The 21,985-nt window shown below is 46.8% G+C and overlaps 1 protein-coding gene across 2 annotated transcripts in view; it reads right to left on the reverse strand.

Annotated features, from left to right (window-relative positions):
- Positions 1-21,985, reverse strand: part of LOC116940664 (adhesion G protein-coupled receptor A3-like) — a 113,373-nt gene that overhangs the window by 37,662 nt on the left and 53,726 nt on the right. For both annotated transcript variants that reach the window (XM_032950791.2, XM_032950792.2), the window contains exons 3-5: positions 14,671-14,742; positions 14,094-14,165; positions 2,007-2,078 (exon numbers count right to left, since the gene is read on the reverse strand). In XM_032950791.2, the coding sequence (XP_032806682.2) occupies positions 2,007-2,078; positions 14,094-14,165; positions 14,671-14,742 (216 nt within the window). The remainder of the gene's footprint in view (positions 1-2,006; positions 2,079-14,093; positions 14,166-14,670; positions 14,743-21,985) is intronic.

Consider the following 21,985-nt stretch of genomic DNA (forward strand, 5'->3'; position numbering starts at 1 on the left):
AGACACTGAATTCGGATTTCCCAAGCAGACAACACCGATAATATTCGTGTCAAATCTACTCAGCAGGCTCAAGGCAGCTTAGCTGCTGATATCTGATGGGCGCGGGCGCTTTCAGGGTGATCTGATCACCTGAAATGTCCTGTAACTGCCGCCCCTGCCGGCGGCCTTGGGCTGTGGTCGTCCTCGTAACAGAGCTGTGGTCGCTCAATGGAGCCTTATCAGCTGATATATAGTTATGATTATAGGCAGTAGATGGCACAGTTTTGAAATTCCCTGGAGAAAAATAATAATAATAACATATATATGGGCGGCTCAGCTCAGGGCACTGAACCGCTGAATCGGTGAAACCTGGCTCAATGGTGATCGCACCGAGCATCGCCGAGCCGTGCGCTGGGTCGTGTCCTTCCCCTTCAACTCCGATTCGCACGGCTGGCTATGCACGGTGCAAAAGAACTTCGACGTACACACAAGCTGCTCGTGCGCGCGCACGTGCGTGCGTGCACGCGCGTGTGCGTGCGTGCGAAACGCACGTTCGTATTGTTGTAATTACTGCGTGCCAGAGTCCAATTTTCAGAGCTGGATGGGACGAAAGTGAAAGCCAGCAAAATCCATTTGAGAAGTCACTGCCCAAAGGATTTTTGCGGTTTTCATCTGGACACGGGGTATATATATATCTTTTATTCCAGCCCTGATCCAAATAACCATACTCGGGCCAATCCATCTGCTTTCAATAAGCGTGAGTGGGGGGGGGGGGGGGGGGAGCAGCTGCGATGTGACTGCATGGCTCCGTTTTTACCCAGGGAGATCGGCGTTCAGGATCGGTGCTCCGGACCGACTCGGAGGGAGTCACCAGGGTCGGGTTCCCCTGAACACGTGACCCCCAGCCGTGCCCGTCCGTCCGTCCGCCCTCCCGCCCACCGACACAGCCACCCTCGGTGTAACCGCACTCGCTCGTGTTTATAGAATTACACCGGGGGTGGGGAGGGTGGCGGGCGGGGGTCATTTTTTACAGGTCATTTTGATCAAACGACGATTCCGTGGGGAGAACGCCGCTTAAACCTGTTCAGAAATAAGTGAATTACGTCGTGGCTTTTCTTCGTGCCGTTCTCCTGCCGAGCGCTGCGGAGAGGGGTGAAATGCAATACTCTCGGAAGGTACCACCACCGCTGGCTCCGCTTTGCACATTTGCGAGGCTGAAAGGCGGAGCAGTAAATTCCAGGAAGTAGACTTTATACCGGGCCACATGTGCGGCGAGGTTTAGCGGTAAAACGGGCCGAGCATTCGGCCCCGCTCTGCACCACCGTGCCTGCTATCTGGGCGTGCGTTATGACTTCCAATGGTTTCCGTTTCGTGCGGTTGTAAATTACTGGGGCTGCCTCTTAACTGTAGATAAGGGTATGTAAGATGGAGCGATGAGATAAGCTCATGTGTATGAGCGAGATAGGGAAAGCCATACTGGAACGTGAACGGTGGTGATGGCGTGGGGTGGCTTTCATCCAGTAGTGGAAAGACAATGGATTATTAAGATGATTATTAACAGGTAGTTTGGAGGTTCAGTGCAGCGAGCTCGATTGGGTATCAGCCCGGTCATCAATGACCACAAAAAAAACAAGCTTGGTTTAGACATGAATTTGACCTTTTCACAGAGCTTATTCAGTGGACAGACACGGGCACAGCAATTCGCTCAACTGCACAACTGATGGAAAACAGAAGCCAGGCTCTGCGAGGATATAAGAAAGGCCCTTAAAGGATGTCAGGAGCAGCAGGAGGAGAAGGAGGCCTCTGCTGTCTCTTTCGGGTCAATCTCTCGATGCAAAGCATTGCTCTGTTTCGTCGGGAGGTTCGGAAAAGGAAAAAGGCATCGCTCTGCCCCCGGACGCGGGTCTATAATCGGGGTAAGAATCGTAAGACGAAAATAAAAGGCAGGTGCGCAAATAGCCGTCGCGCGGGCACGCACGTCGGCTCCCGTTGGTCACGACGAAGGGCGGGGAGCAGGAAGTACTCACAGGAACTTGAGGCCTTGAAGGACGTCCAGGGTCCCTTGGGGGATCGTGTTAAAAATGTTCCCGGACAGATTCCTGCGATAAAAAAAGCACACACACACACACAGCCGCAAAAAATAACAACAAAATGGCATTAAAATGGCACCGTGCACTCACTGCAGAAGTAGGAAAAAAATTCAAAGGTGAATGGAAAGCGCAAGACCCATTATCGGTGAAAGAAATGCGTCGGCGTGGTGTGTGTAGGGGTCAGCGCAGTTGAAATTGTGGCGAACTGACCACGAAACAAAAGAATTACAACCGGAGTTGCCCGGGATGGCTCAGAATACAGCGACGTGTTGGCACGCTGCACCGGCACCGGTGACATTCTGGGTTTCAAACTGGGGTTCAGCCACCGGTGAAATACACCGGGTCACCAACTACAATCAGTCGATGGGCTCAGCCCCCCCCGATCACCATCAATGACTGCATACAACAACAACAAATCCAATCGCGTTCTGGCAAAACCCATTCAACGTAGCTGGTAATGGCCAAACATCGCACTGCTGAAAAAATTTAGCTGCACAATTACTCGATTGGGATTACAAGCAGAAACATCGCCCCCCCCCCCCCTACTGGGAAAGCTTGGCAGGACCTTCCTGCAAAAAGAGTCTTGAGACTCAGTGAGTAGTAATAATAATAATTCACTATGTAACACGATTTTTTTGTCTCTGGGTAGTAAGTGTTATTTTTTTATATTCTTATGCCTAAAAAGTAAAGACTTTATGTGAAGGAATGACACAAATGCACACCACGTTTTTTCATTGAAAATAGGTAAATTTAAAAATTTCACTGTCCCGGTCACAAACGCAAAGTTTGTGGGGAACAATAGCCATTTTCTGTACGTTTGAAGCATAAGCAATTAGGAAATAACACTTACTAGCCAGGGACAAAAAAATGTTTTGTTACACAGTGTAATGTTGTATAGTTTCTTCAGGGTTTTCCCTTCACATCGTTAGTTTTTTATGGTTTATAAAACCCACTTTTCCTCCCACTGTATTTTAAACCAAAACATAAAATGGGGAGGTGGGGGTTGTTGTATAATCCTGTCATCATTCACGCGTGTGTACACGTGACCATATTTGCAAAAACTTTATCGACACTTGCCAAAAGATTTGGGGTGCATCTCATAATCTGGAGATTACCAAAATATTTCAGCCTCCGTCCTTCGATTTTGGTGCATGTACAGACAGAAAAATGGCTTGGGAGAGGAGGCCTCGATGCAGTGATCCAGCGGTGAATAGAACACGATGATGACAATAACTATGGTGGAGCAAGGATGAGAGTGGTCGGACCGGCACCGTGTGACTCCACGCGCGCGGGTCGCTCGCGATGCCCCGGGTTACCGCAGGGCGTGCCGCGGCCTCTGCCACGTGTTTTGTCGTGGGGGTTTTTGTTTTTCTTTCTTCCCTCCCCCCTTCCCTTCGCCTGGCGGAGGAACGCGAGGAACGCCCGTCCGGCTGCAGCCCCTCCGCGGAGTCGGCACAAATGAGGGCCAAGCCGAGCTGCCACAATGACAAGGCTCGACCGCAGTATTCACGAGCGATGCGCTTTGATGAAATGTTTGGTACATATATAAAAAAAGAGGTGTTAAAAACTAGCTTTGTGTTTATTTTTGTTGTTGTTATTAAGGGACGGCCTCTCCTCCGTCTCCTTCTTTCCTCTGCCGCGTCTTAAAAAAAAAGGTTTAAAAAAATTATTTACACAGTCCGTTAAAACTAAAACGTTGAGAACAAAGTCCAACTTCTGCAGCGAGGTCTTTCAGAGAGGGACTAAGTACAGAAAGTTAAATTTAAAGCGCTTAAAATCAGTACCTTCATTCTATTATCGCACCATGGTAGGAAGCACTTGAGGCTGTTTTATTCTCATGGTGTAAGGTGGACAAGAAAACAAATTCAGGGCTAAGGGCTAGAAAAACAGCAATTAAAATGTCCTGACTTTATGATTATTCATTATGAATTGTAACCTATTATATGTGTTCATTATTTATCACGCCTATGAAATATTAAAGCATTATTGCTCTCTTTAGTTATGGTTTAATTGAATGTATATCGCTAAATTTTGATTTAAAGCTTTCGTGACTGCAGGGATTCATATTCATGGTTCTTTCGGTAAAGTCACGTAGAAGGGAAACAATATATTTATATTTTTTATTATTTTATTGTTTCCCTTCTACGTGACTTTACCGAAATAACCAAGAATATGTATATCTCTATTCTTGGTTCTTTCGGTAAAGTCACGTAGAAGGGAAACAATAAAATAATAAAAATATAAAACAATAAAATTCTCACGACGTTTCGACTGCAACACAAGCAATCATCATCAGGTGTGACAACCACAGCAAGAAAATTAAAAAAGTGGCGGTTTTTTAATCGTTAGCACCACGGAGAGCGATTTGGCAGTTATTCAGATGGACGAGTCCATCTATGTTCGGAAAAGAGGAGGGGGGGGACGAAAATAATGGATGCAGTCTAAAATCCACCGTAAGCGTGAACAATCAATTAAGACTCGAAATGGTTGATCATATCCTTCCAATGATTGCTAAGCCAGAATCCATCTTCTCAGTTGAAATTGTCTCTGTGTTTATATATGTGGATAGCCTCATGAACGAATCTCTCATGGTAGCCAGATGGCTTGCAAAGAACCTCTGTCTTGGAGAAGTCAATGTCATGTGAGCCTACTGAGACATTCGTTCATGAGGCTATCCACATATATAAACACAGAGACAATTTCAATAGAGAAGATGGATTCTGGCTTAGCAATCATTGGAAGGATTTGATAAACCATTTGGGGTCTTAATTGATTGTTCATGCTTACGGTGGATTTCAGACCGCATCCATTATTTTCGTCGCCCTCCTCCTCTTTTCCGAACATAGATGGACTCGTCCATCTGAATAACTGCCAAATCGCTCTCCGTGGTGCTAACGTTAAAAAAACGCCACTTTTTTTCAAATTTTCTTGCTGTGGTTTTCACACCTGATGATGATTGCTTGTGTTGCAGTCGAAACGTCGTGAGAATTTTATTGGTTTATATTTTTATTATTTTATTGTTTCCCTTCTACGTTACTTTACCGAAAGAACCAAGAATATGAATCACTGCAGTCACGAAAGCTTTACATCAAAATGTATATCTCTAGGTTATAATTTCCATGTTGGTCTTCCTTGCAAATAAGACCTTTAGTCTCAAAGGGTTCTCACTTGATTATAAAGAAATCACGTTGTTCATTATAGGAAAAAGTGATTCAGTCTTAGTTTAAGCTTCGACATCCTCTATAATTACATTGCTGCCAGCGTCGCCTCACGAGATGGAGGCATTCCCGATCGGAACTCGGCGGTGGCGAGCAGTAGCACAGACTTGCGCCAAAAGAACAGCCGTGGAAGGTGGCGTCATAGGACTACTTCTGAAGTCACATCGTGAGACCTCTCTATCCACACTAGCGCTGCGCCTTTCAAGGCCTTGCAAAGAAGGGGGGGGGGGGGCGGGAGTCTTAACTAGCGCCATTAACCTAACCATAAACGACGAGCAGCAGAAGGAGCAGCGGCGCTCGGCTTGAGAATAAACCCATGTGCACCTGTGCTGGCGTAGCTCGTTGTTCCTCGCAAACAACCGTTAGGGTCCGATCTACAGTTACGCGCCGTTCGTTTAATAATTCAATTAGTTTGTCGGCTTTGTGTGTTGGGGGGCCACTCTGACCCTGCTCGCATTGTGTCCAAAGGGGGGACACCTCAGGTGCTCCCTCCTCCTCTTCCGCTCGCCGTGGTTCCCCGGGAGCGCGTCGCGTCATCGCCTGCGTGCATGCCTCCATTGCAGGGCAATCATATCTGGTTGAATATTTCCCGGCTCTCCGATGGCCACGCGATGGGGTGCAGTGGTGGGCGAGATGTTAACTACCTCGCCGACCTTGACCCCTGTATTCTTGGGGTTTGCATCTCTCTTCCAGTGGCCATGTGGCTTTTTTTCCTCCGGGTCCTCAGATTTTCCCCTCCACATTTAGAAACGTATTGTGTGTTTAACTTTGTCTGCACCAAACGCAGCCAACCATGCCAATCGGAGGTGCGCGGGAAGGACAACAACAACAACACGTTCAGGGTATTTCGCTGACATACATTTCCACATAAGCCACTTCATTGAGCAATTATTTGTGGTGAGGCCCTTCTGAAAAAAAGGAACATAAGCTCACTGGGTCTTTATGAGACCTCCTTTGCCAGTAACAAGATATAGGAATAGGTTTTACCCTTTTAACTGGCACAAAAACTGACACTTTTATTCAAGGCATCATATTAAATTTTGATTTAAAGCTTTCGTGACTGCAGTAATTCATATTCTTAGTTTTTTCGGTAAAGTCACGTTGAAGAGAAACAACAAAATAACACAATATATATAAAACAATAAAAAATGTTCACGACGTTTCGACCATAACTCAAACGGTCATCATCAGGTGTGTCGGTTTGCATAAATTTATTTAAAAAACGGCACATTTATTTATTTATTAAAAAAAAAACCGTTGGCGTCACGCGCAGCGATTGGCAGTTTGCCCAGGACTAGTCCATCTATTTTTTTTGTTTTAAAAGAGGAGGGGGGAGACGAAATTTTTTATAATGTATGCTGTCTGAAAGCCACTGTAAGCGTGAACAATCAATCAAGAACTGAAATGATTTATCAAATCTTTCCAATGATTGCTAAGATAGAATCCATCTTCTCGGTTGAAATTGTCTCTGTGCTTGTATATGTGGATAGCCTCATGAACGAATCTCTCATGGAAGCCAGATGGCTTACAAAGAACCTCCGTCTTGGAAAAGTCAATGGCATGTGAGCCTACTGAATTAGAACAATGATCTGCTACGGCCGAGGTGTTGGTCCTACCGTGTTTAAGGTCTGCTTTATGTTCACGAATGCGGTCCGAGACATGGCGTTTGGTTTCTCCAATGTAACTACTACCACAGAGGCAACTTAGTTTGTAGACGCCAGGGTACTGTATGTCCGGAATCACATCTTTTACAGACGGAACCAGATCACGGATTTTATGTAATGTGTTGAAACGGACCTGGATCTTGTGTTTATTCAAGATTTTGGAGATCTTTTTTGTGATCCCAGCAATGTAGGGTAAAGTGATGGTTTTGAAAGGCTCCTCAAGAGGGTTCTTCTTCATGGTTTGAGTGATAGCTTTGCGGATTGTATAGTCGGAGTAACCATTAGCCCTAAGAGCTTGGTGTACGTGCTTGAGTTCACTGCTTATGTGTTCCTGGTCGGATATGCATTGGGCTCTATGATACAGAGTCTTGATGAGAGAATTCTTCTGTGATGGATGGTGGTGGGAATCCGGTTTCAGATAAGCATCCGTATGGGTAGCTTTCCTGTAGACAGAGTGGCTCATTGAACCATCAGGTCTCTTTTTAATTAGGACATCCAAAAAAGGTATCTTGCCATCTATTTCGACTTCCATGGTAAATCTGATGGCTGGGTGTATGGAATTGATGTGGTCGAAGAATTGGTCTAGAGCAGGCCGGCCATGTGGCCAGATGACAAAAGTGTCATCCACGTACCTCTTCCATAAGGTTGGGCGCAGAGTGGCAGTCTGGATGGCGTCAGTCTCAAATTTCTCCATGAAAATGTTAGCTATAACTGGAGAAAGGGGGGAGCCCATTGGGGTGCCCTCAGTTTGTTTATAGAAAGTTCCATTCCAAGTGAAGTATGTATTGGTTAAACAGTGTCTCACCAGTGGGGGTACCTCAGTGTTTAGTCCTTGATGAACCAAGTCTTCAATGATTGCAATGGTGTCAGGTACAGGAACCTTGGTGAATAAGGAAACTACATCAAAACTGACAAGCAGGTCGTCTGGGGACAGGGAAATACCCTTGATTGTTGATACCAGGTGAGTAGAATTTTGTACCGCAGAGGTGGTCTTTCCAGTGAAAGGACGCAGGATTTCAGACAAAAAACGAGCTAGTTTGTAGGTGGGGGAGCTGATAGTAGAGACTATGGGACGAAGAGGTGTATCAACTTTATGTATTTTTGGTAAGCCGTATAATCTTGGTGGCCTGGCAGCAGAAGGTTTCAACGAAAACTGTTTAGATTGATCAATTAATGCGGTTGAATCAGAAATTATTTTGTTGGTTTGTGTGACGAGGCTGTTGGTGGGATCTCTTTTTATTTTTGTATAACTACCATCGTCGAGTAATTCTTTAATTTTGTTGTTGTATTCTATTTTATCCATGATGACAGTAGCATTGCCTTTGTCAGCTGAGAGAACTACAATATCATTCCTCTTTTTAAATTTATATAATTCAAAACGCTCATCTTTGCTGAGGTTGCTAGCTGGCATCTTAGCGTTTTTGAGGGTTGCAGCGATTTCAGATCTTGCTACGTCTGCAGCGATGTGACCCAGGCCCCTGAGAGCAACATCTACTTGGGCAATTATATCATTAACTGGTATGTGTTTAGGTGTGACTGCAAAGTTTAGACCTTTAGCTAAAACGGATTTCAGACCATCGGAAATAGAACTGTTACTGCGATTAATTACGACTTTATTAACGTCTAACTTTTTGGTGTGTGGGTCCGGTCTTTTGCTGAAGAGGAGGTTAAATTTGGAAATCAGGTTTTCCTTACATTTGGTCGACATAGTAGCAGCTGAAGAGGCAGTCATATTGTCTACATGTTCCCAATCCGATGTGGACATTATTGCCGTCAATGATAAGTGTGATTTGTAGAGTGTCTTGTCTAACTGATCTAGTTCTGTGCGTATAAGTCTGATTTTTTCTGAGATAAGAGCTAAGCTAGTTTTGAAAAGAATTCGTTTCGCATTAGAAGAAGTTACAGCAGCAGAGGTCAGTGTAAATGCGATTGGTATTACCCCAGAGTCGCGGCATCTCTTCAGGAAGGTGAGAGACTCGATCAGCTGAGCTTTCTTATCCCGGAGTTTGTTGAAGGATCTTAAAGTTATGTGAAAACCCTCCCCGTAGAGGCGATTAAATTTTGATTTAAAGCTTTCGTGACTGCAGTAATTCATATTCTTAGTTTTTTCGGTAAAGTCACTTTGAAGAGAAACAACAAAATAACACAATATATATATAAAAAACAATAAAAAATGTTCACGACGTTTCGACCATAACTCAAACGGTCATCATCAGGTGTGTCGGTTTGCATAAATTTATTTTTAAAACGGCACATTTATTTATTTATAAAAAAAAAACGTTGGCGTCACGCGCAGCGATTGGCAGTTTGCCCAGGACTAGTCCATCTATTTTTTTTTTTTAAAAGAGGAGGGGGGAGACGAAATTTTTTATAATGTATGCTGTCTGAAAGCCACTGTAAGCGTGAACAATCAATCAAGAACTGAAATGATTTATCAAATCTTTCCAATGATTGCTAAGATAGAATCCATCTTCTCGGTTGAAATTGTCTCTGTGCTTGTATATGTGGATAGCCTCATGAACGAATCTCTCATGGAAGCCAGATGGCTTACAAAGAACCTCCGTCTTGGAAAAGTCAATGGCATGTGAGCCTACTGAATTAGAACAATGATCTGCTACGGCCGAGGTGTTGGTCCTACCGTGTTTAAGGTCTGCTTTATGTTCAACGAATGCGGTCCGAGACATGGCGTTTGGTTTCTCCAATGTAACTACTACCACAGAGGCAACTTAGTTTGTAGACACCAGGGTATTGTATGTCCGGAATCACATCTTTTACAGACGGAACCAGATCACGGATTTTATGTAATGTGTTGAAACGGACCTGGATCTTGTGTTTATTCAAGATTTTGGAGATCTTTTTTGTGATCCCAGCAATGTAGGGTAAAGTGATGGTTTTGAAAGGCTCCTCAAGAGGGTTCTTCTTCATGGTTTGAGTGATAGCTTTGCGGATTGTATAGTCGGAGTAACCATTAGCCCTAAGAGCTTGGTGTACGTGCTTGAGTTCACTGCTTATGTGTTCCTGGTCGGATATGCATTGGGCTCTATGATACAGAGTCTTGATGAGAGAATTCTTCTGTGATGGATGGTGGTGGGAATCCGGTTTCAGATAAGCATCCGTATGGGTAGCTTTCCTGTAGACAGAGTGGCTCATTGAACCATCAGGTCTCTTTTTAATTAGGACATCCAAAAAAGGTATCTTGCCATCTATTTCGACTTCCATGGTAAATCTGATGGCTGGGTGTATGGAATTGATGTGGTCGAAGAATTGGTCTAGAGCAGGCCGGCCATGTGGCCAGATGACAAAAGTGTCATCCACGTACCTCTTCCATAAGGTTGGGCGCAGAGTGGCAGTCTGGATGGCGTCAGTCTCAAATTTCTCCATGAAAATGTTAGCTATAACTGGAGAAAGGGGGGAGCCCATTGGGGTGCCCTCAGTTTGTTTGTAGAAAGTTCCATTCCAAGTGAAGTATGTATTGGTTAAACAGTGTCTCACCAGTGGGGGTACCTCAGTGTTTAGTCCTTGATGAACCAAGTCTTCAATGATTGCAATGGTGTCAGGTACAGGAACCTTGGTGAATAAGGAAACTACATCAAAACTGACAAGCAGGTCGTCTGGGGACAGGGAAATACCCTTGATTGTTGATACCAGGTGAGTAGAATTTTGTACCGCAGAGGTGGTCTTTCCAGTGAAAGGACGCAGGATTTCAGACAAAAAACGAGCTAGTTTGTAGGTGGGGGAGCTGATAGTAGAGACTATGGGACGAAGAGGTGTATCAACTTTATGTATTTTTGGTAAGCCGTATAATCTTGGTGGCCGTTTTAGCTAAAGGTCTAAACTTTGCAGTCACACCTAAACACATACCAGTTAATGATATAATTGCCCAAGTAGACGTTGCTCTCAGGGGCCTGGGTCACATCGCTGCAGACGTAGCAAGATCTGAAATCGCTGCAACCCTCAAAAACGCTAAGATGCCAGCTAGCAACCTCAGCAAAGATGAGCGTTTTGAATTATATAAATTAAAAAAGAGGAATGATATTGTAGTTCTCTCAGCTGACAAAGGCAATGCTACTGTCATCATGGATAAAATAGAATACAACAACAAAATTAAAGAATTACTCGACGATGGTAGTTATACAAAAATAAAAAGAGATCCCACCAACAGCCTCGTCACACAAACCAACAAAATAATTTCTGATTCAACCGCATTAATTGATCAATCTAAACAGTTTTCGTTGAAACCTTCTGCTGCCAGGCCACCAAGATTATACGGCTTACCAAAAATACATAAAGTTGATACACCTCTTCGTCCCATAGTCTCTACTATCAGCTCCCCCACCTACAAACTAGCTCGTTTTTTGTCTGAAATCCTGCGTCCTTTCACTGGAAAGACCACCTCTGCGGTACAAAATTCTACTCACCTGGTATCAACAATCAAGGGTATTTCCCTGTCCCCAGACGACCTGCTTGTCAGTTTTGATGTAGTTTCCTTATTCACCAAGGTTCCTGTACCTGACACCATTGCAATCATTGAAGACTTGGTTCATCAAGGACTAAACACTGAGGTACCCCCACTGGTGAGACACTGTTTAACCAATACATACTTCACTTGGAATGGAACTTTCTACAAACAAACTGAGGGCACCCCAATGGGCTCCCCCCTTTCTCCAGTTATAGCTAACATTTTCATGGAGAAATTTGAGACTGACGCCATCCAGACTGCCACTCTGCGCCCAACCTTATGGAAGAGGTACGTGGATGACACTTTTGTCATCTGGCCACATGGCCGGCCTGCTCTAGACCAATTCTTCGACCACATCAATTCCATACACCCAGCCATCAGATTTACCATGGAAGTCGAAATAGATGGCAAGATACCTTTTTTGGATGTCCTAATTAAAAAGAGACCTGATGGTTCAATGAGCCACTCTGTCTACAGGAAAGCTACCCATACGGATGCTTATCTGAAACCGGATTCCCACCACCATCCATCACAGAAGAATTCTCTCATCAAGACTCTGTATCATAGAGCCCAATGCATATCCGACCAGGAACACATAAGCAGTGAACTCAAGCACGTACACCAAGCTCTTAGGGCTAATGGTTACTCCGACTATACAATCCGCAAAGCTATCACTCAAACCATGAAGAAGAACCCTCTTGAGGAGCCTTTCAAAACCATCACTTTACCCTACATTGCTGGGATCACAAAAAAGATCTCCAAAATCTTGAATAAACACAAGATCCAGGTCCGTTTCAACACATTACATAAAATCCGTGATCTGGTTCCGTCTGTAAAAGATGTGATTCCGGACATACAATACCCTGGTGTCTACAAACTAAGTTGCCTCTGTGGTAGTAGTTACATTGGAGAAACCAAACGCCATGTCTCGGACCGCATTCGTGAACATAAAGCAGACCTTAAACACGGTAGGACCAACACCTCGGCCGTAGCAGATCATTGTTCTAATTCAGTAGGCTCACATGCCATTGACTTTTCCAAGACGGAGGTTCTTTGTAAGCCATCTGGCTTCCATGAGAGATTCGTTCATGAGGCTATCCACATATACAAGCACAGAGACAATTTCAACCGAGAAGATGGATTCTATCTTAGCAATCATTGGAAAGATTTGATAAATCATTTCAGTTCTTGATTGATTGTTCACGCTTACAGTGGCTTTCAGACAGCATACATTATAAAAAATTTCGTCTCCCCCCTCCTCTTTTAAAAAAAAAAATAGATGGACTAGTCCTGGGCAAACTGCCAATCGCTGCGCGTGACGCCAACGGTTTTTTTTTTATAAATAAATAAATGTGCCGTTTTAAAAATAAATTTATGCAAACCGACACACCTGATGATGACCGTTTGAGTTATGGTCGAAACGTCGTGAACATTTTTTATTGTTTTATATATATTTTGTTAGTTTGTTGTTTCTCTTCAACGTGACTTTACCGAAAAAACTAAGAATATCAAGGCATCATGTTTGCAATAACCACAACACGCAGTCAAAATGCAAACAAAAAAGACAACTCTGATAATAATATGCACTGTCCTTGAATTTGATTGGTCCACACCCGAGACGGCTTTTCTTAGAGCCTAATCTCCATTGGTGTTGGACCAGAAGACGCCAAAAGGCGTACAACTCAAAAACAGCGCACTATCAGAGTATTGAGGGCTCGGGGTGAGCATTTACATTATGAGACCTCCTTTGCCAGTAACAAGATATAGGAATAAGTTTTACCCTTTTAACTGGCACAAAACTGACACCTTTATTCAAGGCATCATGTTTGCAATAACCACAACACAAGCAGTCAAAATGCAAACAAAAAAGACAACTCTGATAATAATATGCACTGTCCTTGAATTTGATTGGTCCACACCCGAGACAGCTTTTCTTAGAGCCTAGTCTCCATTGGTGTTGGACCAGAAGACGCCAAAAGGCGTACAACTCAAAAACAGCGCACTATCAGAGTATTGAGGGCTCGGAGTGGGCATTGACATTATGAGACCTGTTGGACCAGAAGACGCCAATGGAGACTAGGCTCTAAGAAAAGCCGTCTCGGGTGTGGACCAATCAAATTCAAGGACAGTGCATATTATTATCAGAGTTTTCTTTTTTGTTTGCATTTTGACTGCTTGTGTTGTGGTTATTGCAAACATGATGCCTTGAATAAAGGTGTCAGTTTTTGTGCCAGTTAAAAGGGTAACACCTATTCCTCACTGGGTCTTCCCTAGTAACATAAAAAAAAATTGTTTAATGCTTGCATTCCTCGAATGTGGTTCGCCCGCTTCGGCAATATATTCCGGGTCGCTGCTCGCCTACAGGTGGCACGTGACTCGTCGTAGCCACGGTTAAAGGTGAGAGGCACACTTGATGTGGTGTGCTGGGCGCGAAATCACTTTGTCCTGTTGGGTCTGTCGTGGCCCCGCTTTGTGCTTTCATGGTTTCCAGAAGCCAACATTATTCGTGTTTTTTTTTCCTTTTCCCCACGCTTTCTTTCCTCTAGCGATGCGGAGAAACTCGTTGGCTGAATTGAAGCCCCCCGGGGCCCTAGACTTGGGGGGGATCTGACGGAGTGCCCTGTGAATCGCGCCAAGCGGTTTGCGAGCGTTACGTGTTCGCGCGGACCGATGGGCAACGTACAGGCGCGTGAGGCTGGCGAGTCCCACAAACGTCTCCGAGCTCAGGCAGCCGATCCTGTTGTTCGAAAGATCCCTGCAGGAAAAAAGGAAAAAAAAGAAATTGCCGGCAAAAAAGTTATTTTTATTTTTGTTTTGTCTCGAGCCAATCGGTGTCCGCGTGTGTAGCGCTTGCGGTGTATTCGTCATGCCGTGCGCTATCCGGCAGTTCAGTCGCGGGAGAAGAGCAGACATACGTTTGTGGTATTGGTATAAAATGTAAAATAATAATAATGCCATTTGTTCACCCAATACATTTTTACTGAATCTCAAGACTCGTGTTCTGCACTAAGGATCCTTAAATGATAATTTGACTTCATGTGGGAGGGAAAGGAGTGTGCCCTCCCTGAGTGAACTCACCAAGCAAGCATACGAGAGGGTAATACTCAAGAGGTAGATTTTTTTTTTAAATAATCCATTACTGAGCTGGAATATCCAGGCAGCTCGCTTGCGACCGCATCATCGCGAGCTCGCGAAGAGGCACAGACCCAACAAATGTAAGCAGCCGTGTGTGATTTGCTTCGTCTTCTCCAGGTACTCACAGTCGCTTGAGCTCGGACAATCCGAGAAAAGCCCCCGGCTCGATCGTGCTGATGAGATTGTTCTTGAGGTCCCTGAAAACAAGAACGTGGAAGAGGACACAGCCACGCACTCGTCACACACCGACAGCGAGCTGCCTCACCGGGCCGGGGTTGGAGATCACAACAAGCAGTTACCCGTGTACATTGTTGATGAGCTGAGTCTGTTTTTTTTTTTAATAAATGGGTCGTAACGATTAAACCCCAATCGCCTCCCCAATTCCCGTGGTTCAATGATCTGGGACATAGCTGGGCAGCTGCGGTGGCTATGCACGTGGCCTGTAATCCAGCACTGTACAGGCAGCAGCGAGGGGTTGGTTGATCACCGCACTCGTGGGTGTCGAGGATCTGCTGTACGCTTGTTCACCAAGAGAAGACGGTACAACAATGTGTGGAATAATATCGCCTGCCCCTTCTCTATGGGATCGAGCGTTGCCTTCTCCCACGTCTGGGTGCTCCAGTATACGCCCGCAACGTAGGAACGCTCATTGATTGGCTGAAAACATCTTAATATGCATAGGACTGTAGAGTTTGGGTATTTTTTGGCAGCGCTGGCTCAACCACCCTGGCTGCTTTCCAGTTCGCCTGTGGTTCCTCGGCGACTGTCAGATGCAATTCATATAACCGAAGCGATATAAAACACTAAACATTATTATCACATCATATAATGAATCATCAGGAATGCCAGGCTGTGATTCTGGTCATGAATATATTCAGGAAGACAACATTGAAACAGCTTTCATTTTGTAGCTACCACATCACGAGACTGTGACGTGTGGCGATGGCTCGGAGATGCCTTGATTCCAGCAGTAGATAGATCATGGGAGACGACGACGATGATGATGATATTGTTCCTTTAAGGGGCTGTGGTAAACTCGACTCGCCCACGCTGCATTAACGCTGCCGATGAACCCGAGATGCTCAAACCACGTGACGCGTCAATCCCCGCGCGACGCAGAATTGACTTTAAGACACGACCTCTCAAAGAAAGCACCGCAACCTTTCCAAAAAGCACATTTCGAAGCCCTTATCAAAATAAGTGAGTACAACTGTGAAGAACCGCGATTAAAAAAGATAAAAGGGCTCAGCGCTAGTTTGTTCTACGAGGCATGCGCTTAAATTGTGTTTCAGGTTTCAAGGACAGGTTTTTTTGCATGCGGGGGAGGGGGGTGTGTTGAGAAAGTAGGTGAATTCCTGCCGTGTGGATTATACCACGGGGGCTTTAATTTCAAAGACGTCACGTACGATCAATGGGCCAACAATGATACGTGTACGCAATTGCTCGAAATCCCGCCGTTATTTTCTTCGTTTGTAAACCCGCGACACTTCCAGCGACGCCAACTCGCGCCTCCTCGCTCAAGGGCTCGCCTCTGCAACGGTCGTGCAGCGAGATCCCAGGGAACCCTCAGCCCCCCACCCAGTGGCTTGACCAGCAAGCCCTCCCTGTCCCACCACATGACCCCCTTCCACGGATCACACATACATCACCCCACTCAGTCGGATTAACATCAATATTTTTCCCCTCCCCTTTCATTCGGCCTTCCAATGCCTCCCTCTCCAACTGGTTTGGAAACCTTTTTTGTCGTTGTAAAAAAACAGAAAGTAAGGTACAGGGGCATGCCCTGAAATTTCACGTCACACGGTACTGTTGGCGGAAAGACCCTTCCTCCTAGAGAGGGTATATGGCTTACTTTTTCACACCGGCCAGATATCTTGCAAGAGGTGTAAAGTACCCACACTTTACCCCGCCCGGCACGAGCTGTCGATCGACCGACCGCGGTGAATCCATTGTGCACTGCTGCGTTGACTGAGGCGCCGGCAGTGATAGGCGAGGTGGTGGATTGAAGAAAACTTGCACCATCGCCTCAACTGACATGCAGGGAAATCGAGCCCAGGATCCCAGCGTGCTATGACACCACGGAAACCATCCAATGGAAAAATAAAGTTATTTTTTATTTATCTGGGAAAGCCTCGCCGAGAGTCTCAAGCCTCTCACTCATTTGGACGCTTGGTCAATTATTTTTGAAAAGAGTGTTTTTCTTTTCTCATGGAAGGAAACCAAGAGCACCGGAGAAAGCTTGTGCATACAGAGGGATACGTTTAAGTGAAGTCGAAGTTGGTTTGTAACACGAATGACCCCCGTTTATTCAGTTGCCCGGCTATTTCACAAGGGAGATCCGTGGTGCGTGGGCACAGCAGCAGCAACAACAAAAACACAAAAATATTGCAGAGAGTTAGTGCAGGGTCCTCAAGGAATATCGCACGACTAACAAACGAGAGTAATAAACAGCTGCAAACGAAATACGCGCAAATGAAAATAAAATACGTATGAGAGCAAGACGTGCCGATACAACGTTAGGTGTCGGTGCAAATAAAGCTCCGTGTTTTGGTTTGATGAGTAAATAATGAGGGAGAGTCCCGGGAGGGATCCATGCGGTAGATGAGAGCAGCAAGCGATACCATTCATAAAGCTCACAGAGACGGGTGCACAAACACATTCGCTGGACTGCTGGCCTCTGGCCAATTCTCAGGTCCCACGGGTTTGGGAATTTTACAAACCTGAGCCTCTTCTAGTCCAGGCTCAACACAGTCCTCTCCGCTGCCTGTGACTGTCCCTCCCCATCTATCCGTGAATCCAATTAGACCTCACTTGAAATACATACTTCGTTTAAGGAGGGCCCTGCGATTGGGATGTTTGGCCAACATAAACTGGCAGCTATATGAATCCGCATTGTATCGCACTGTAACATTTGCCTTGACTTCGCCGGACCATCGGTGTAAACCCACGCTCCTCTGTGCCTCTTGCCTCTCCTCCACGCCCTCTCTCCTCAGCCCTCACCCCTCAACATTCCTTCCCCCTTCTTCGTTCTCGGCCGCACTCCCGCCCATCCACCCCTCGACTGCCTGCCCTCTTCATCCTCCATAAATATCCTTCCCATAACTGCCCTCGATTCCATCTGTGTTTCCTTCCGCCCCCCTGCCCCTCTTCGTTTTGGCTCAATCAGCTCTCCTCCTGCTCCACCTCCTCTCCTCCCACCACTGCCCTTGAAGTCATCTTCAGCAGAGTCTCGAATGCTGCGCTCATGAATCTGGAGCCAGAGCCGGCGCAGAACGCCCCACGCACACCAAGACGCGAGCGCCCTCCACACCGCGTACTCGCCGAATCCTCGAACTCATTGGAGCTAGGATCCCCTTAAGGACGCCACCAAACCCTCAGCGGACCCCCATTATAGTTCGACAGCGGTGCCGTAGAGCCGTAAACGGCAGTAGTGAGATAGCAAGGGCGGCAACGGGGGATGCAGTGCGGGGTTGACCTCGGCTCTCGTGGACTCCTTTGGATGGATTCTCTCTGTGGGCCCCTTAACGACGCCGGCAGTCCCACACAGGGACTTGCAGACCCCCGACTTAGACCGATACGTCGCGCGATGCGGCGCGTGAACGCGACCGCGTCGCGCGACGCTCTGCGGAAACAGCGGGGCGAAGTGTTGTTTTACGGAGAAAAAGCGGTCTGTCGTAGACAGAGGCAAACGGGAAGAATGCCTTTGAACCTGAACTTTAATATGGGGCAGGTTGCCGACAGCACGGATGACTGGTGGGATAGGGAAGTTCCAGACCGTGGATGCAGCAGAGGAGAGTGAGAGAACCCCATCATCTGTGGCTGGCGCAGACCCTGGCCTGGGGACTAGTGGACGGGCAACAGCTTTGGCACAGGATGCATCTTTCATTTTATTATTCTTGTCTGGCTCGGGAGTTATTTTGATTTTAAGGACAAGTATTTGCTTCAAGAGGAGCGGCGTTTTGCCAGAACGTTCCGCTGATGCGGAATGTCCGAAAATACTTGTGTGTGCGCGTGTGCGCCTGCGAGCGCGTGTATTTTTTTTTCGCCCAGCGGCTGGAGCGTACAAATTCTAAGTTTTACGCTCTTGCGATAACACCGCCGACTCAACATCTCCGGCGTGACGCCGCGTCGAGGCGACGCTCGCGATGAAATTCTCAGCTCCGCGATAAAGCACGTGTTCGCCTGGCATTATTTTTGGAAGACCGTTTTGGCGAAAGGTTTGTTCAACGAGGGAGCAAAAATAAAAAAACTTCACGCTCGCAAGACCGTCTGCTTAAGTCGGGCCAGCTCTCAGCTGCGCCGTAACGAGGATCGCGGGGTTTTTTTCTCTTCCCGCGGCTCCACGCTCGGCGTCAAATTCCTTGAGCGTCAGGGGGACTGCCGCGCCTAGCGTGAATGTCCCCTGCGGACTGATCTGATTCAGCTGACACAATGCAAAGGAGGGGGGGGGGCAAGGGGGGCAGAGGTGGGTGGTGGTGGTGTAGGGAGAGGAGGGGGGTCCTCGTTCACGCCTGACGCGCACGGACGGACTCATCCCGAAGCACGGATGGCTCACGTGACTGCTTACGCGAACTATCAGAAATTTGTCGGATGCTGGCGTGTGGTGCGGACGGCTGTCGAGTGACCGCCCTTGCAAATTCAGAGGTCGCCGGTTCGATTCGATTCACCCCGCGCCCCCCCGCCCCCCCCCCCCCCCCCACGGGGGCGTGACAATTTGAAACGATGGGAAAGTTCTCTCCCCCATCGCCTCTGTCCATCCAGCGGTGCGAGTGAGTCGATGGGCAGGTTGCGTTTGGTGGGGCAAAGTGTGGATAACCAGTGCCGGAATAGGCTCGTGCGGGCCTGTAGCATATGTTATAAAGGGGCCCTAAATAAAAAAATAAGAACACAAATATTAAAACACAAATCTTAAACTTGCATAGTAAATTGCATTTTTTCATGTGCTATACAGCCAGATAATACGACAAATCGCTAACCTTAAACACGAAGCCGTTCATAAAAGTTTAAGGCAGTATAGTACTATAGTAATAAAGGAAGTGCAGAATTACTGAACCGGAATTGGTAGCTTGAAAGCCTTTAGCGCGGGGCCCTTGAAAGTGCCGGGCCCGTAGCATCTGTAGCTACTACATGTGTAGATACTACATATGTAGCTACTACATGTGCAGCTACTACATGTGTAGCTACTACATGTGTAGCTACTTGTGCTACTACGATAATCCGGCACTGTGGGTGACCGCCGCCTCTTCTGAGACGGTCTGGCCGGCGTGGGTCGAGTTTGGCAAAGATACCCTCAGGCACCGGGGGGGGGCTCTCTTAATCCTCCTCGAGTGGAGGCCCTTCCACCGGCAGTGCCCAGAACAAAGTGATCTCAGGGTTGCGCCTTCACCAGTGACGCAGTGCAGCTCTCCGATGTGCTGCCCGCCTTTGTGCCCGATGCCGTCGTTGGGCACGACCCCCCCCCCCCCGACACGTTGCCCTCCACGTGCCGGGGAGCTTATTCGGGACATTCGACGTTCGATTCCCAACATCCGAGAAAGCCCTCCCCGCCGGCGAATTGCCCTCACTCAACTTCGGAAACCACCGCCTCGCGTTTACAATCCTCAACGTTACGTAATCCGCCCCCCCAAAAAAACCCGAACGTTTTTATTTTTTCCCCTTGATGAGCGCAAGTCGTGAGCGGGGTACGTGGGCACCCCCCGGTGGTACCGCGTATCACACACCACCACCCCCCTCCCTCCCTTGTGTCTCGCCAGAAGCCTCTCGGCGCAGGCTTGAGCGGACCCCGAGAGCGGCTCTCTCTCTCGACTTCTCTCGCTCTCGCTGGCTCGGTCTCTGCGTTCTCGTTTAGGGGGACGAGCTGACCTGACGCAGGTCCTTTGCTCCCCCCGGGGGTATTGTTTCAGGTTAGCGTGACCTCGGGGAGGCCTTCAACGGGATCTTATTTCAGGGCCGAGTTGACCCCAAGGCAAAAACCCCTCTTTGCGATCTCCTTTCAAGACGGCTGCAGCCGAGGGAGGTCCTCAGTGGGATCCCATTTCAGGCTGAGTTCACCTACGGAAAGTTTATCGCTTCCCACTACTTTCGAGGCCAGAGTGGAACTTGGTTATATAGCCTTGTGCGACGGTCCCAACGCCTGCCAACTTCACAACAGTGATGGACTCCTGAACCCATCTGTGCTTAGCGTTGCGTGTTCATCATCTTGTGTGCGTGGATAATTGTTTTCTTCCAGGTGCTCCGGTTTTTCCCCCACCCCGTACCAATCCAAACACTCATCGGAAACGGAACTGCCCCGACATTCCCGTCGCAGGACCCTCCTGAAAAACTGTCGTTGAGACTCCCCGAGGCTTTCCTGGGCCACTTGCGGCGCTGTCGTAACACCATCTACGTGACTTTACCGAAAGAACCAAAGAAGATGAATCCTTGCAGTCACGAAAGTTTTAAATCGAAAATCCGCACGGAACTGAAGACTCAGCTAGGAAAATGCACATCTGTGGCAGAGTGTCAAGTAAACACAAAAAAAATCTTCACATTATTTTGATTCTTTCTCAATTAAGCCCACCCACTCCCCTCCCAACAAAATCAAGCGAAATGCACAACATACTTTCATGTTTTGATTTAAAGCTTTCGTGACTGCAGGGATTCATATTCTTGGTTCTTTCGGTAAAGTCACGTGCCTTTACCGAAAGAACCAAGAATATATATACATACTTTCACGTGATTAATGCGCTCCGCATTACTTGGGACGTGTAGTTTGTACACATGCTGCAGCTATTAGAGCCCCTATTTTTACTCTCGGTTGCGCAGTCACAAACACTCGGAGTCATTAACGTTGGCAGGCTGCACTTAAACTTTACATAATGCACGCCCTACCCCACCCCTATCATGCTGAAAAAAGCGTTGTGATTGTAAAAAAAATGATTTGCCGATCCGATATCAGGGCAATCCCCGCAATTCGTGAAGATGATATATATATTTTAAATTAAATTTCTACCACTGCTTTCCGTCATCTGCTGCGCTGTAATACGATGAAATCGCACACCCGACTGAATCACCGATCGGAGATTTACCCATATGGTCACTGTGGATCGTTAATCGAGATTAATAGTATCGATGCCGCTCAGTCGATCCATAACAAACGTCAACATATACCGGGGTCAATCTTAATTTGAGGGTTAATCGCCGTGTCGATTCGTTGCTAATCGATCCATGGATCGAGTGATGGTGTGACACGCCCCCCCCCCCCCTTCATTTGATTGGCCTAATATCAGCAGGATCGGTGTTTGCGTCACAATCAGCTTTTATTTTACCACAGCGTAATCTATTATTTATAAAGCCCCTGCGTTCCGTTTGTCCTTCAACTAAATTATAAGAGCCTTTCAGATAGGCCTGAATCCAAAAGTTATAGAAAGTTGACCCCCCCCCGCCACCCCTAGATGTGGA

This window comes from Petromyzon marinus, chromosome 9 (genome assembly GCF_048934315.1).
Source record: "Petromyzon marinus isolate PM22_M1 ecotype Great Lakes invasive population chromosome 9, UKy_Petmar_22M1.pri1.0, whole genome shotgun sequence".
NCBI classification, from domain to species: Eukaryota; Metazoa; Chordata; class Hyperoartia; order Petromyzontiformes; family Petromyzontidae; genus Petromyzon; species Petromyzon marinus.